This window comes from Halichoeres trimaculatus, unplaced genomic scaffold, assembly GCF_033239565.1.
Source record: "Halichoeres trimaculatus isolate MK-OKI-2021-1 unplaced genomic scaffold, fHalTri1.1 fHalTri1_scaffold_2, whole genome shotgun sequence".
NCBI classification, from domain to species: Eukaryota; Metazoa; Chordata; class Actinopteri; order Labriformes; family Labridae; genus Halichoeres; species Halichoeres trimaculatus.
In genome coordinates, this window is record NW_027437180.1 from 22,312,223 (window position 1) to 22,329,800 (window position 17,578).

Here is a 17,578-nt window from a genome sequence, read left to right on the forward strand (position 1 = left end):
TTTTTATTTGAAATATTCCAAGTTTTTCTTTTTTAAATCAGTAGCTGACAATAGGTCAATAATATTTCCAAAGATTGATTGGTGGGAATATTTACAATTTGCATCCCAAATGCAGATATATTTGGTTTAATTCTCAAATTGTTGACCACAAGTTCAGCCTCATCTTTTACCTTTTTGGCAGGAGGATTTGAATCATACAGCCAGACAGGAAATGAGAGCAGTTTTAACATATTCAGTGAGTGAGGATCAAGTAGAGCAACTCCATAATGAAGACTGATTTTTATTTAATACTAACTTAGTATATTTCGGCATATCAGCAGCGTTAGTGAAAAAGTGAAAAGCAGTGAACAAATCAGCCAAAAGGAGCACAGCGCTTTGACAATCCCTCTTAATTCTCTGGACAAAGACCTGCTCTGATTACATGTCCACTCAGTGTGACATTACAGACGCCAGAGTAAAATTTATTTGATGTAAGGTTCAACTGATGTCAACTGTTTATCTCACATGCAGCCCCCTCCGGAAAATGTCCAAATAAGATCAGGAGTTCATTTGATGTGTGAAACAGACTTAGGGGTAAACGAGGAGGGTGGCATGCAACTAAGGTCTGCAGCCAGGATTAGACCTCCAACCGTTACATGGCAGACTCCTTAAAAGCTCTGCAGTCAGGAAGCCCTGGTAGCGAAACAGGATTGTTCCTTATCTGGAATTTGTTTCCTTAAAAGAGGCAGGTTTCACCACACTAGTAACCTCAGAGGGGGGATCTGCATTCATCACAGGTCGTTCCATGACACACACTTACCTTGAAATCCAAACATTTGTTTTTTATGCTGTGGGGAGTTTTTTTCTATATGTGTGTGGTTACCAAAAAAAAAAAAACAATATTTGAGAGAAAAAAGAACAAGTACTTAAATGCAGATATACAGCGTTAAACAAGAAATAAAACCTAAGATCATTTCTGATTTTGAGTAATATCCATTACAACTAGTGCTGTGCACATTAAGGGAGAGTTATTGTGCAATGACAACTAAATGGTAAGCCCTTGATGCTGTCAGCACAAACAAAACAAAACACAGGTATTACTTTATACACTGCAAAAAAAAAGAAAAAAAAGGAAATCTTATCAAGTGATTTTCTCTTGTTTTCAGTAAAAATGTCTTTTTAGCCTTTTTAAACCCTGTAACAAGTAAAAAAATCTGCCTGTGGGATAAGGGAAATGTGCTTGTCAAGATTAGAATAATGTCTTTATACAAGCATATTTCTCCTACCCCACTGGCAGATTTTTTTTTTTACTTGTTTCAGGCAATTCAGACCTCATGTTTGTCTTAAAATAACTTGAAATAAGACAATTTTCTGGACTGGTCAGATGACTTTGTCTCATATGAAGTCTAAAAAAACATTTTTACTGGAAATAAGACAAAATCACTTGATAAGATTTCATTTTTTTTGCAGTGTACAATGTCGATGTAACACATAAGCAGATAATATAGAGAAGTAAAGATCATGAAATGATTGACTGGCATGATTTTATTGACATGGCCATTAAATCATGCAGAAGCCAAAGTTTTGTCACTTTACACACCGCAGTAAAATAAGAAAGCAGCGTTCCTAATGCAACAACGTAAAGTCAACAGGGCACCTGAACAAAGGACAATTGCCTACTTTCTGAATGACACACACAGATTACAGGGATTGATTTACTGATTCTAGAGAGCAGAGTAGATAACTGGACTTCCTCTTGGGTTAACCATTTCACACTGAATAGTGGGTGAGGGATGGATGGGGGACAAGCAGGTGTCAGGGGTTAGTGATAGGTGGAACAAGGAGGGGTGCTAATGGGCATGGCCGTTCACATGAACCTCCAGAACGACAGAACCCCTGTGACCAATGAGTGGTTAGAAAACTGGGCACGTCTAGAAGAAAACTGGGGAAGAAGGGGCGACTTTATGCTCAGCTTTAGTTTTCATTTCTGCTCAGTCCTGGAAACTACACAATGTCAAAGCAATAAGTGAAAAACATCTTCACACAGTGGTTCATCAACTAAACTGACTATTGTTTTGATTTGATTATATAAAGAGTTTTATTAAACTACTCAAAAGAGCAGTTTTTTGTTTTCAGACAATAATTATGCTGGTAGCCAAAGATAGTGTCTTTTATCCAAAATGACTTCTGCCAAATGTGTGAACAGAAAGCATAAATAAAACTAATAGGCAATACAAATACAATTTAAGAATCCTTACAGTCCCACCCTCTGAAAGACTGATTTTATCCTCAAACTATACCATAAAAACTAACTTTATCACAGATAAATGAATAAAATAATGTGAAGTTGTGCTAGAAAAAAATGAATTGGGTAATTGTGGTAAAGGATTGAGCCTCATTCTGCCATCTGTAAATGTGAGTCTAAAGTTGTATTCATTCAGTTGCTCTCACGTTTTTGGTTCATCAGCTCATGGTCTGTTTTTAGTTTTTTTTTTTTCTCTTCTTAATTTCTCCATCTGCTCCCCTGCTTCTCTCTTTCTCTCAGACCCACATGGTCCTTCCTTCACCATCGGTAAGGCAATATGGCTGCTGTGGGGTCTGGTGTTCAACAACTCTGTGCCGGTGCAGAACCCAAAGGGCACCACCAGCAAGTTCATCGTATCAGTGTGGGCTTTCTTCGCTGTAATCTTCCTGGCTTCCTACACTGCCAACCTGGCTGCCTTCATGATTCAGGAAGAGTTCGTGGACCAAGTCACCGGACTGTCGGATAAGAAGGTGGGATTACAGCATATGGACACGCAGTAACACCCACTGAAGAAAACTTAACACATTCACAGTCAGGATTGCTCTTGTATAGATGCCGGCCCTGCGGCCAGACAGGACTCTCTTGGGAGTGCCCTTGGGCTTCAACAGTCCAACCCCTCTGGCCCTAGCTGTCACCACGCTAACACTGCCAGCGCAGCAGACCCAGGGGCACACACGCAAACACACAGACTGTATAGATCAAAGATGTGTGTGTGTGAAAGTGTGTGTGTAGTTTGCACAGGCTGGCAGTGTCAGCAGAACCCCAGCCAGTCTTACGCTACACTGGACACACAATGATGATGACTGATGAGTCCACTCCACTGTCTCTCCCTCCTCCTTTCTCCTCGGTCTCTACTTGTCACTCTCCACTCCTCTCCCCTCTGTGCGTCTCACACTTTTACTCCCTGTCTTACACAAACTCTCTTTCTTCCTTTTGTTTTTCCCTTACCTTTGTCCTGTCTAGCTGTCACTCAATCTGGCTCTTTGTCTTTTACCTCCTTGTTTTTCCGTTATTCTTTTCCTTTTATTTTTCCGTGCTCCTGTCTTCTCCTGTCAGTTTCCTCTTATAACAATGTACAAATGTTTTCCTCTCCATCTTCTTCTCCTTGCAGTTCCAGAGTCCATACTCCTACTCCCCTCCATTTCGTTTTGGGACGGTTCCTAACGGCAGCACCGAGCGCAACATCAGGAAGAACTATCCAGATATGCATCAATACATGACCAAATACCATCAGACTGGCGTTGTGGATGCGCTAGTCAGCCTCAAGACTGGGTACTGTAAATCTGTCAAGCCAACTAACTTCAAGTTGAGATATATTACACCTGAAAGGATGGCTCTGTTTGCTGACAGCATGTATGATTAGAAACATGTGAACACAAACAGAAAAAAATACATTGCATCACACAGAAATGCTGCCCCATGGGGCACAGCTCTGGCTCATGCTAAAAGCAGCAGTTTCTGCGTTCTGTGTTTCTGTCACTGACGGTAAAGTGCAGCCGCTGCCTGTGAGTGCTCATTATTGCTGCTGGAAAGAGGAAACAGGCAAAACTGTGAGAGAATCATTTGTTCTGGAGTTTCCTACCTTTATTCCTCCCCCCAAACACACACTTTAATGGATGGTTGGCTGCATTGCTTTTATTTGGTCATTAGCTTTGCGTGGCTTGATCTTTCAGGTTTTAGCTTCAATATAAGTTTTACACTTAATGACTCTTTTGCTGAAGTTATATTGATAGAGAATTTCAAAAAGAACCAATTCATCCAAACTGTATAATAAATGCCTTCAGGAAAAGGATCCATTCATTGCATTTCTTCAGCTAAATTGGTTGTCTCGGAAGAAAAATGTAGACACTTTAGGGATTAAATTTCAGTTGTTATATTAACACACACAAAAAAACGTGTTACTCTCTTTAGTAAACTGAATGTGCATTATTTTGTTTTTAAATGTTTGTGCTCTGGAAATGTTGTGTAAGACTGAAATTCCCCAAGCAGTTTTGCACCAAGAGGTGCTCAATGATCCTGCTTAACATGTGCCCCTTGGTGAACAGTTTAATTCAAAGTGTTTTCATATTCATGCATACATATCTAATATGGGGGCCCTAAGGGGATTGATTAGCACTGGGGTGTTTTCATGGGTTTCATAAAACCATTTTTGCTCATGAAGTAGTTTTGCTTCTACTCAGGCCTCAATATCCACTCCTTCTCTTATTGTGTGTGGTTAACAGTCATACATCAGGCTTGTTATATTTTTTTGCTGAGCTCAGGCATATCAGGCTCACATAGGGGGATTGTCATGTTGGATACAAATTGCACTGCCATAGTTTGAATCCGGTGTGTCAGGTCAGAGTAATGACAAAACCGAGTTGTGAACAAAGGCATCCTCTTGTTCCTGGATATCAACTGTCCCTGCGTGCACAACGGCGAGCTCACAGAAACAAAGTCCAGCTTGAAGTCCAGCAGAGAGTTGTGTGTAAACCGTCTTATTTGTTTGGGGATTTGAGAAACATTTGATCTATTAAACTGAGGTCTAAGTGATCAATTCTTGTACCACCATCTCTAACAATCACATGAAGATGAAACCTAAATACACTGTAACTGTTCTTAATATCACATGAATGAAAATGCATTCCATGATTTATGTAAAAAAGTGCCATGTTTGTATGCATATATGCTGTAATGAGGCTTTGATGTATATTTAACACCACACCATTAACTTCCCTCTCATATTTCAATAATCAGCACATTTGGTGGGGATGTTTAACCAGTGCAGATCATAGGTTAAGTCAATTGAAGTAAAAATGTCTACACTGACCAACAGCACTAAATTTTGCTGCCTATAAAGCAGTGAAAACAGGACCACATTAAGCAAGCTGCATGAGAACAAACACTTTCTGCTTTGCTGCTGCTTTTTTATAGCGTCAAACCCCTCAATCCAGTGTAATATATCTTTATTTATAACCTCCTGCTCCTTGTTTTATGGAATGCCTTCTGTGTTGGATGCAAACTTTTGAACTAGTTTTTCAAACAAGCAACGTCAGCAACTAGAAACCCCAGCTAAAAAAAAAACATCTTGCAAGCAATCATCTCCATCAGCTGACTGGGCTGATGGCCAAAAGAAAAAAAAGATTACATCAGCAACAACTGCAACCTTTAAATAACTCCATATGCCTTTAAATAACTTGACACAGAGAGAGTGATTTAATTTAAAAAAGACATTTAAAACATTTGTTTTGTTTGTGTGTTTGTGACAGTTTTTGCACTGACTGGTCCCATAAAACAGGATTTGAGAAATAAGCACAATGAATTTTGATTAATGATTGTTATTATATTGGTTTCCTGCAGAAAACTGGATGCTTTCATCTATGACGCTGCTGTGCTGAACTACATGGCAGGCAGAGACGACGGCTGCAAGCTGGTCACCATCGGCAGTGGTTACATCTTCGCCACCACAGGTTACGGCATCGCTCTGCAGAAAGGATCCTACTGGAAACGCCTGGTGGATCTTGCCATACTGGGCATCATTGGAGACGGTAAGATGCTCTCACACACACACACACACACACACACACACACACACACACACACACACAAACACAAATTCTCCATTAACTCAGTTTCACTGCGCTGGATGTTGTAAGTAGTTTCAGGCCCTTAGTGACTTTCCAGTTGGGCCATTGCTCAGATTTCCTTTCTCACACCCCTTCCTCCAACACTCTCTTCCCTCTGTCAGAAAGCTATCAGGGGCTGGTCTTAACACACCATTTCATCATCATTACTCCATGTGGCTGAGTGTGTGTGTGTGTGTGTGTGTGTGTGTGTGTGTGTGTGTGTGTGTGTGTGTGTGTGTGTGTGTGTGTGTGTGTGTGTGTGTGTGTGTGTGTGTGTGTGTGTGTGTGTGTGGGGTGTGTGTGTGTGAGTGTTCCCACAGTGGTCCGTTATGTTTACTCCTCTGGATTGTTCTGTAAAATAAGTTGTGAGATGGTGCAAATGGGAGAAGAAGAATGAGCCAGACAGAAATCAAACTGCTGAAACCACTAAAGTGCTCCACTTTTTATTCAGGGCAAAACGACTGCATGCGTATGCGACACACTAGCACCCTCTCTGATAATAATTCCTTCCATCTTTCCTTATCACTCCATCACTATCATCCTCCCTCCCCCTCCTCCTCCAACAATCCTTTTTTCACTCCACCTCCTGTCTCCTTTCCATTACGATCTATTTACCACTTCACCTCCCTCCTCCTCCCCCCTCTTCTCGCCATCTTCCCTCCTAATGATACAACCTTTTCCCCAACACACCTCTTATTGCCTCCACCTCTTATCTCCTCTTCCCCTTTTCCTCTCTCTCTGCTTCTGCTCATTTTCCTTGGTTGCCTGCTCCTATCTGTCAACACCTTAAACCCTCTCGTTGCTCTTTATTTGCCTCTCCAACAGGTGAGATGGAGGAGCTGGAGGCCCAGTGGCTGACTGGGATCTGCCACAACGAGAAGAACGAGGTGATGTCAAGCCAGCTGGACGTGGACAACATGGCGGGCGTCTTTTACATGCTGGCCACAGCCATGGGCCTCGCCATCCTCACCTTTATCTCTGAACACCTTTTCTACTGGAGGCTGAGATACTGCTTCACTGGAGTGTGCTCAGGGAGGCCGGGGCTGCTCTTCACTATCAGCAGGGTGAGGAGGAGGAAATGTTTCTCATAACCTTTCTCCACTGCAGAGACTTTCCCTGGGTGCTTCACCTGTGTTTGACAGCGGGAACATGATTCAGTTCTAGTTCCCGGGTAGCCATTTCTACCCCCCTCTGTATCTGAGATATTACTTTTAGATGACACTCATAGAATTTGCTGTGCTGAAAACTGTTTGCTGATCAAACAACATCCTCCAGAGTGTACAGCATTGATTCAGAAGCTTTGGATGGTGTAATATAATGTAGGATCCCAGGATGAGAATTTCTTATAAGGTTATTGATGTTTAAACAGTAAAGCAAACTTGCAGGCCACACCAAAGGGCTGGCCACACAGAAGAAAAGTGTAACTATAAGTGTTTAAACTGACACCCAAGAGGGTGTCAGACACAACACTTCAAATATAATAAAAACATGCTGGCCTGCAATACCTTTGGATTCCCTGGAAGAATTTGATAAATGATTGAAACAGTGAAAAAACAGCATTTAGGAAACAGTTTTTGCTCTGTTAATGGTCTAATCTGTTCAAGTGGCTTATACATAAATTGGCCATAACATTATTTATTCTGAAAGCTTTCCTTACAGCAGCACCTGTCAGTGGGTGGGATATGTTAGGCAGCAAGTGAACATTTTGTCCTTAGAGTTGATGTGTTGGAAGCAAAAAAAAGAAAAATCTTTGACAAGGACCAAACTGGGATTATTAGACGACTGGGTCAGAGCAGCTTTAACACTGCAACTCTTCTGGGGTTTTCTTGGTCCGTGGGGTCCAAGGAAGGAAAACTAGTGAAACAATGACAGGGTCATGGATAGCCAAGGCTCCCTGGTGTACATAGAGTGTAAAGGCTGCCCCATGTGGTCCAATCCAACAGAAGATCTATGGAGCTAAAACTGCTGAAAAAGCTAATGCTGGTTCTGATAGAGAGGTTGGCTGTGTATATGCCTAGTTTAGCAAATGGTCATGATGTTTTGGCTGATTGGTGTCTGCCATAGAGTTAAACTGGAAATTACACATCAAAGACATCCTTGCACTTAGCAGATTCTGATGCGTCCTTACTACTGATGAGGTTTCTTTGAGGTTGGCCAGAAAACCATCCAATTAATGTCGACTGATTCAAAGGTTGACCTTTCTGACTCCAAATCTTTTAGTTTTTTTTTTTCTGAGTGTGAAGCACAGCATTTACAGATCAGTCATTTTCATTTTTGTGTTTTGCACCACAGTTTACAGAAAATAACCATTGGTGTTTTGGTTTTAGCTCTCAATTTGTATGGGCTTTAGAACACAACATAAAGAGGAAATAGACCAAACACTGTGAAAAATCAGACGTAGACTCAAAATTCTGTTCTAGTTTAGGGTCTACAGGAATTTTAGTTACTTGTTAGTAAACAAAACACTCAAACTGGGCTCCTCCTCCTTGGCTCAGTGCAAGTGGCAGTGCGCACCCACAGCCACTGACTGCGACAACAGGAAAACACTCACTAGCCCAGCAACCACCTGTAGCATCACGTTTCTACATGGGAAAGGCTCGAGAGCTGTGCAGCTGACTTGGCATGTTAGCACAAGCTATCTACAGGGATTTGATACGTACCTGCTCTGCAGAAAGCCAACTTGCATTACTCTCCGAGTCCCTGAAAATGAGTGAAAATCAAGCCAAGCTTTACCCTCGTTTAGTAAAAAGCTTTATCTGTTTGGCGTTTTGTTTCAGTGTCCCCTTTGTCCCCAAGGGGCGTTTCTGTTTCGTTGCTACGTCCACTATTGTAGCTGCTCTGAATAGCTTCCTCAACCTGCTTTTATCAAGGAGCGCTGTGATTCGCTGATGTAACCACATCTTCTCTCTACCCAGGAACAACCTGATACAACCAAAACATTAACTATTAGGCAGAGGAGGGGGCTGAGACAGACACAGACAAATAACGATTGAGCAGGGTTACTCCTGTGAAACTTGAAATTTTATTTTTTAGGAAAATCCAAAAGACTTTACCTTTATATTGTTTCACTGTTGTTACAAACTGAAACAGACACAATTTAATGAAAAAAAGTGTACATCTGGGAGGGCAGCTGCTAGGCCTTTGTGGTGTATGCATCAATTTAAACATCACACAGAAAACTAGAGAGACATTTCTCTGTTTCTGTCTTAAACATCTCTTTTCAAACAAAGAAGTCAATTTTTAATCCTTCATCCGTCTAATTTGCCTAATCTTCACGGCTCTTCAGATGTGCAAACATAAAAAAGCAGAAGGGACTTCAAGTTGTGTGAATAACTAAAACTGACATAATTGTTGCAGTCGATGGTAAATGTAGTGTTGGACATGTGTGTCTGTCTGTGTGATTGTTGGTCATCTGGATGAAACACAATAATTATTGTTAAGTTGTTTTTATTTGTAATTAAATGACTTCTCCGCTTACAGTACTCACAGGGTGATACAAAAATACACACAAAAGTAACACAAACGATGCCATAGTGTGTTGAGGGATAGACTCAACCACAAGGTGCACACACACACTAACACACAACTTAAACACTCTCTCACACACACACACACACACAGACACACACACACACAGAGAAATGGGCACACCCAGACGGACCATTCTTCCATAATTCATATGTCATGTCTCTGTGTTAGCCTGGGCTTTTATTCCAGACGAGCAGCATTTCACACATTAAGTGTTTTACAAAAAGAGCGCGCTGTGTGTCTGTGAGTGTGTGTTTCTCTTTCGGTGTGCACATGCCGTTACAGCAGCGATACTGGGTGAGTGGCTGCAGGGAGTACATCCCCCTGCACTCACAGCCCCCCCACCCCCAGTGACATCATCACCCAAATTTAATTTTGCAGGCACATCTGAAAGCGGTTCAACTTAAAAAAGCGGCGATTATCTCTTCAAGCCTCTTTACCAAACAAAATGAGGTGAAGGTTTGCAGTAAACGCAGCACGAAAAAAGGATGGAGAGGTCTCTGTTAATTAACCGTGCAAGGAAATTAGTCAGGTGTGTGGTTGAACTTTTATTTTGTGAAGTCACCAGGTTGATAATGAACTGCTCTATTATCGCTCTTATCTCTGCCCTCTCTGCCTCTCCTCTAATTTCCTTTTCCTTTTCTCTATTTTTCTCCTTCCCTGCCTCTCCTCCCCTTTCCTTCTCTCAGGGTATATGGAGCTGCATCCATGGTGTTCACATAGATATGAAGAAAAAGAACCCTGAGCTGGACTTCAGTCCTCAAGCCAACATGCTGCATCTGCTTAAGTCTGCCAAGTCGATGGCTTTGTCCTCTCCAAAACGCAATACGGTCCTGGTGCAGCCCAGCATTCTTGATGTAATGACTGGGAAAGGTACTTGTAACTTTTGAACTCCTGAATTATCCCACTTTTGTGGCAAAGTTAAGAGATTTTGGCTCAGAGAAGGTAAATGTGGAGCCTATAGTAAGATACACACACGGAGGTGATCCTGCCCTTTTTTAAAACACTGTATACCTGTGTATGCAGATCTAAAGGTGACTTCTTTCCCCTTGATGTGGACTTGAAACTGTAATAGGATTTGACTGTCGGGTACAAGCTCACCTTGCGATTAGAAACACACTTAATGTCACATCCAGGGCAGGAGATTAAGTATCAGCTTGCTGGCTGAGCATCCATCCAAACATACATCTATTGTATCTGCTGTCTGAGGTGCATCTCCCCTTGTCTCCTAGGTAACTCGCTCCATGGTCTGCCCCCGAAGGGTCCTGGTCTCTATAGCAACGCTGCTGGTCCGCAAGGTTTCCTGTCATTGGCCGGGCGACACAAAAACCTCCTTAACAATGCTGCGCCATTCCCTGTACAACAAAAAGCGCCCCCTCTTCAGACCAGCCCCACCAAGCCTCAGCTGTCGATCACAAACGACAACGGAAAGACCCGCCTCGCCGGACAGGCCCTCACGGCCTCCAAACCCAGAGCCCTGTGGAAGAAAAGTGTGGAGACATTAAAGACCCAGCCGAGTGTTGCATCCCCAGGTCCAAACCCCGCCCCCTCATCTGGACCCGCACCTCCACAAATGAAGAGTCAGCGCTACCTCCCCGAAGAGCCGCCACCTCCACACTCTGACATCTCAGAGTGCTCCAGCCGGCCGCCATCGCACAAAGATTCCGACTCCATGGGTGCGAGGGGCGGATTCAAACCAATCAATCAGCTGAGAAAGAGAGGTGGAGGTGGAGGAGGAGGAGGAAGTGGAGGTGGAGGAGGAGGGGAAGGTGGGGGCAGAGGTTCAAAGATCTACTCCATTGACTCAGACCAGGCCAGTCTGCAGTCTGCTCCTCCTTACCAGCGAGACAGTCAGGGAGGTGACGACCACAGTTACCCGCCTGACCTGTTTCCACCTGAGAGCACATACACACTTTCTCACCAGGCAGACACACCCATTCTGCAGCTGAGTGCCAGCCTGCTGCACCACAGTCACAGCGCAGAGGCCGACCTGCACTCTCTGAAGGACAAGAAATACAGCACCTACACACACAGCAGGTATTATGATCAGCAGAAAAGTGAATTACACCAACATCATGGGTACCCTTATATTATGACTTCACCCTTATATTATGACTTCATGTATAATCTGTGTCATTGTCTGTCCTCTCAGTGTGAAGGAGAAAGCCGGAGGATCCTTTGACGCTCCCAGCACAGCACAAGGGACACAGGCCCGGCCCAGTCACTGTCGCTCCTGCCTGACAAAGCTGAGCGGATACTCTGGCCTTTACACTGTCCGCTCACCTCAGGCTCGCTGTGACGCCTGCACCCACCTGGGGAACCTGTATGACATCAGTGAAGATCACCTCCACTCACATTACTCCCACACACACACTCACCCACACAGTGGGGACATGTTTACACACTACCTACCGCAGAGCGAGTTGGGCCTGGTGGGCGAGGGAGACGGGCTGGTTAGCCACTTCGAGCCCTCCCCATCCTCCCCATCTCCTCTCACCCCCTCTTCAGCCCCGCAACTCCAGCTGAGTCGTCAGCACTCCTACGAGAATGTGCTTCCAGACGGTATTCCTGAGCGGCAGCCGCAGCAGCACACACACCTACGGGGCCTGAGTCTGCCTGACAGGGACCGGGACCGGGAGCTAACACTGGATGAGGGCGCTTATGCGAACGTACTCACGATGCGCTCTGATCGTCCGTTCAGCAGCCGCAGCCCTCCTTCTCCGTCACCTTCGCACCACCACAGCCTAGACACCCCGCTGCCTCTCCCGAGGCGCTCAAAGAGCCTGTTTCCTGATCGCCCCTCGCACAACCCTTTCCTTCAGTCAGCCCCTGGCACAACTCAACGAGACCCCGCCCCACAGGCTGTCACACGCCTGCCACAGAGAAATTCCGCCCACGAGCTCTATAAGCAGCGAATGCCGCTGTCGCTTACCCTTGGTAACCATGGCAGCCATCACAACAGCCAGCTTGGCGGCCATGTCGACCAACAGGTGTTCTACCCTCAGCAGGAGCCTCCTGTGGTGGCCTACATGGTCCCACCTGCTGCCTCTCAGCCAATGAGCTATGTGACAGCACCAAGAGCCTCAAGTGCAGGCGGCAACCGGCCTCGACTTTACCGCCGCATGCCCAGCATCGAGTCTGATGTCTGAGAGTCACACACGATACGATTTCACTCACCGGAACACACTAACACACACGCATGCAAGACAGAGTCGTGTGTGACTGGACCAGGCAGCTCTGATTCTAAGCACATAAGCAGAAACACAGCGACACACAGAAACACACACACACACACACACACACACACACACACACACACACACACACACACACACACACACACACACACACAGGTGAAAGTCAAGATGCTGAGCTCCAGGCTTAAGGGTTGAGATGCTGAGTAAATAAATCTTTGTTTTCTTTATCACACCCTCTGTGGGGCAGGGCGGGGCCACGGGGACACCTGGAGGCACACTCCTGGATGAAGAGTGTGTGTGCGTGTCAGCGTGTGTTCTAGCCTCGAGCTGCGGGCAAAGAGGCACAAACTGACAGTTCGTCTGACATGACAGATTGAACTCCTTGAGGAATCAAAAGGGACACTGTACACGGAGTCTCTGCGCCCACAGTGGGATCAGAGAGAGGATACAAAACGTGTTTGGAAGACGAGCCGACTTGTCCTGCCCTCTCACCAGCCTCTTGGAGACAAAGGGGGACACCGAGAACCCCTTTTTTTCTGAGATAACACACCCACACACAGTTATTCCACCTTAAAACACACACACATCTCTCTCCAGGACTCTCCTGTTGCACTATGATTTCTGCAGTCAACCCGTATGTTGTCTGAGCCTCCAAACTGCACTGCCAGCATGGCTTAAAGAGTAGTAAACGGCACTAGAGTTCTCCTGAATGAATGGAAACTCTTTGTAATAATCCAGATTCGGAGGCGGGCAGCTGGTCTGGACCCGGGGTTTGAAAAGTGTTTCAGCTCCTGCCCGCAGATGTACAAACACTGGAACACACACACATGGACACTGTGTCTGATTCTAAGGGGGAGTTAGAAAAAGAAACTAGTGACTGTTTGTTATTGTTGATGTCAGATAATTGAACATTCCAAAAAGTGGACCAAATATGGCTGCCAGTATCAGGAAGAGAGTGTGTGTTCTAGTGTTTCTAGATCTAAAGACATACAGTATAGCATCCTTGCTTCCTCTCTTAGCTAGCCTTCAGGTCATACTGCATGCTTCCTACTGCCCTGTGTTACAGTTAAACTCCTATACAGGGTCATATATGCACACACACAAACACACTTATATGCACACACACACACACACACAAACACACACACATACGCAGTAGTATAGGATATTAGTTTAGGGTGGGTGTGTGTGTGTCGAAGCTATGAGATAGCTTCCTCTTTGTGCACTTTGTAGATTTTATACCCTGCCACCTAACACAGACGTTTGACCAAAAACACTTTTATACTGAAAAATCTGAATATTCTCAATCATTCGCTGGATAGATGTTTTCTTTTTCTCTTTTTTCTCTTTGACATCGGGTTTTAGGGCACAGCTCAGTTATTCTCCATAGTGAGGTGAGAAGTTTTACAGTGTTAGATAATGGGTACAAACATCATACAGTATACACAACAGAAACTCTTACTCTCTACTCTTCTTTTTATCGTGCTCATCCCTCTTTTTAGAGCCTTTCCCTCTTCCTTCATCAGCTTTTGTTTACTCACTAAATTGCTCCTTTGTCCTTTTCGCTCTTTCCCTGCTTCCTTCTATTGCGTAGATTGAGTATCAGAAGAATAAAAGTTCAGTCGTGGTGTTTTAAAATCTCAACATGTCTTTGGAAATCTCTTAATATCAGTAGTTGTAAGAACTCATCAAATTTAACACCGGCTCTCTCGTAGGATACAGTGATTTTTTCTAATAACTTTTGGTGTAGAACAAAAAGGCCCATTTTAATGTTTCTGTAGTGAATTTAGAGGCTGTGTGCATCACTTTTTTGCAAATTTACTCATCAAATTAAAACTCCTGGATGGGCGTCAGAGTAGCTGCTACTTGTGTGGCTCTCTTGTGCTTGGCGAGGATACGGCACTGTGTTTCAGCTGCGAGAGTCACGTGGCACAGCAGAGAGTTTGCAAAGTGACTCGATATTACAGAGGCAACACTCACTCAAACACACACACAAATGCACACACACTCAAACACACACACTCAATGGGCTGGCAATGTGTGTATGAGTGTGCTAGAAATCCATAATCTACCGAGTAAGGGCATTGATTTTTGAGCACAAGGATTTTGATGGAAAAAGGACTTGATATCCCATTAGCCGAGCGTCTGTCTCTATTCTCTTTTTCTCTATTCACTCTTTCTCTCTCTCGCACACACAAGCACACACATGCACAGATTTATTTTATATTTATTGGCTGCAAAGAATGCAAGACAGTTTGAACTAAAAAAATGCACCTTTGAATGGTGAACACTGCCCCTCTTTTGGTTTGGTGTGTGAGTTATATGCACAATTATCAGGTTGCAATAGTATACTTCTGTACAGAGAAATCTTTGTTTTAAATGTTAGAAACTGATTTCATTTGTTTGATTTGAATGGTATTAAGTGTTGAGTTCAGTTCAATAACAGCGTGGCTTTTTATTCTGCTTCTATTAGAAAAAAAAGACTGGCATGTTTTAGATTCTTATGATTTTAACCCCCCTCCCCTCATTTGGTGTGTTGTTTGGTTGAGACCTCACTGTGTAGTCCTCACTGCTGGTGAAAGAGACTAGTCAACAGTTAACGGTCGGCTAACCAGTTAACTAGCAGCACATAGCTGGATCACATTCAGTGAATAATGATAGTCCAGCCTGTGTGGTTTAAACAAACCCCCTCCCACCCACATTGTTCTCTTCCACTACGAGTCTGTGCTGTTTCACCTCTGAGAGCGAGTGTGTGTGCGCATGTGTTTGTGTGTGCGTGTTTTACACCAGGCAGGCATTTATATAAGACAGAGGATGATTTCTGTATCGAGAGTTTGTTTGTGGTGTGTTTGTGTGTGTGTGTGCGTGCTTGTGCGTGTTCTTTTCTGTTCTCTCTTTCCTTCGTCCCACACATAACATTTGACCCAGCTCTTACTCATAAAACACAAATACAGTAACACACACAAACACACACACATGTACACGCACACACTCACACACATGTTGCGTCTGTACTGTCGTGGTTTCGAGAGCGTGAAGAATGAGTTTCGTTCTGTCCACCATCACAGATTTCTACACCGACCTTTCGTTTGATTTCTCTGATTTCTTTCTTTTAACTTGCATGACGTGCTTGTGTTTCTGGTGGTACCTATTTTGCTGCAACACCTGAGTTCTCCCTGAGATGACCTCCAGGGCTACATGCACCAACATGCCCCTTCAAAGCGGTTAGTGACTCGAGCCCTGAGTGCTTGAAAAATTCCTCATCTCCCTGGTCTATGATGTCATTGATATGGCACCCAGCTGGCTCCTGCACAATGCCGGCCGCCGTCGAGGAACACGTGTGAAATGTTCTCAGGCTGAGTGTGGCCCAGGTGTGCACATGTTAAACACAGTTCTGGGTGGAGGAAGCGGGTTGGTTGGTGTGTAGTCCTGTGGGTCTCCTGCTGTGTATCTCACTTGTGTATAAGTTCAGGGGTTTCTAAGCTACTAGTTGTGTTGTAAATATTACCTTGTCACTCAGTACCTCTGTACAATCTGTAAATAAGTAAAGGTTACATTTTTCTACTTGTTTGGGTCTTGTTGATTTATCTATTTTTGTCTGTTTGTCTGTCCGCCTCACTGGTTGTCTGCCTATCTGTCCCTCTATAACTCAGTATCCTTCATGCTTTATAGATCTAAAGTGAGCTATCTATAAAGTCAAATGTAGAGATTCCTCTAAGAACACATTTGGTAAGTATAATAACAACATTTCTTTCTTACAGGAGTTCAGGTACCAGCCTTATGTCTAGGGTAGAAATAAAGTTAGATCTCAGCTTTGCTTTACAAAGAAACCTGAAATTACTTTTTCTTTTGCTCCTCAGTCTTAACAAACCTGGCAAATGATCACTAAGCGACATGCAGGACCCAGAATACAGAGCAAATTATTCCTCATTCACCTCTCTTAAAAATCAGAGCAAATATCTTGTGACATCTGGTTCAGTGCAGATTTTCTGGTAATGTGACACTTTAACAGATCTAGTCTCAAACCTCCTGAACAGCCCACGTCTTATTGATGTCAAATGCACTTCATATTTTGGATTTTAATTTCTGATGTTTGTTGTCAGTACTTTCAGAGCAGGGCCAACACATTACGAGTCTTCAAGGGAGGGTCTGTATTTTCAGAGCAACGCTAAACATTATTAACCATGCGGATAACTGAAGCTAGTATGCTCCTGATGCCAGGATACAGGTAATCTTACCCTCAGTTTCAGGCATCTGCTTCCCCCAGAGACATAACTTTCAAGTCTCCTGACCATAGTTGACATGTCTCCTGTTTTGGCTGGGAAAGTGCTGTATTTTACCATATCCTGTATTTAAATAAAATGGACATCATCTCGCTCGGCTCACCACAAAACCTGCTTCCCCCGGTGAGTGGCTGCAGTACAGGTCAAAAACTCTGTCTCCACAGTCATTTCAGATGAGCTATAGTCAATCTTTAAAGGGGCTTTGAGTAGTTTGAAAGTGATCCTGAAAAAGTCTCTTCTTGATATATGCCTGAGCATAATCCAAACTTTAAAATGAGATTATCAGCACCAATATTGCTGGTTACAAGTTATTTCAAATTGCTACTTCTCAGCTTCCAGGTCGGTTTGACCAAGACTGAATAGATTAATGGCACATCTAGGTCTCTATGACAACACCACGTCAGCTGATGAAGTGTAGTAGTGTGAAGAGATAAAACACAGAGATCTGTGTTTTTCTCTGATAAAAACGATTCCTGTGATTAATTTTGTAGTGATGGTGGTCACAGGAGCCTATTTGTCAGACATAAAAAGGACAGAAGAGCAGAAGAAAGCTAAACAGGAGAGTGATACAGCCTGAGCTAAAGGCTAACACACGGGCTAAACTGTTTGTGAGAATGTCCATTCCAACCCACAGTCAGCAGTTATTCTGCAGTGGTCTGTTCAAACTTGAGAGTCTATCAA

General features: G+C 43.7%; 1 protein-coding gene across 2 annotated transcripts in view; it reads left to right on the forward strand.

The window, feature by feature from the left end:
* The window catches only part of grin2ab (glutamate receptor, ionotropic, N-methyl D-aspartate 2A, b), a 128,167-nt gene extending 111,989 nt beyond the window's left edge, over nucleotides 1–16,178 (forward strand). For both annotated transcript variants that reach the window (XM_074661836.1, XM_074661841.1), the window contains 7 exons: nucleotides 2,525–2,754; nucleotides 3,396–3,556; nucleotides 5,624–5,811; nucleotides 6,715–6,953; nucleotides 10,107–10,290; nucleotides 10,650–11,454; nucleotides 11,570–16,178. In XM_074661836.1, the coding sequence (XP_074517937.1) occupies nucleotides 2,525–2,754; nucleotides 3,396–3,556; nucleotides 5,624–5,811; nucleotides 6,715–6,953; nucleotides 10,107–10,290; nucleotides 10,650–11,454; nucleotides 11,570–12,566 (2,804 nt within the window). In that variant the 3' untranslated portion in view covers nucleotides 12,567–16,178. The remainder of the gene's footprint in view (nucleotides 1–2,524; nucleotides 2,755–3,395; nucleotides 3,557–5,623; nucleotides 5,812–6,714; nucleotides 6,954–10,106; nucleotides 10,291–10,649; nucleotides 11,455–11,569) is intronic.
* Nucleotides 16,179–17,578: the final 1,400 nt, after the last annotated feature.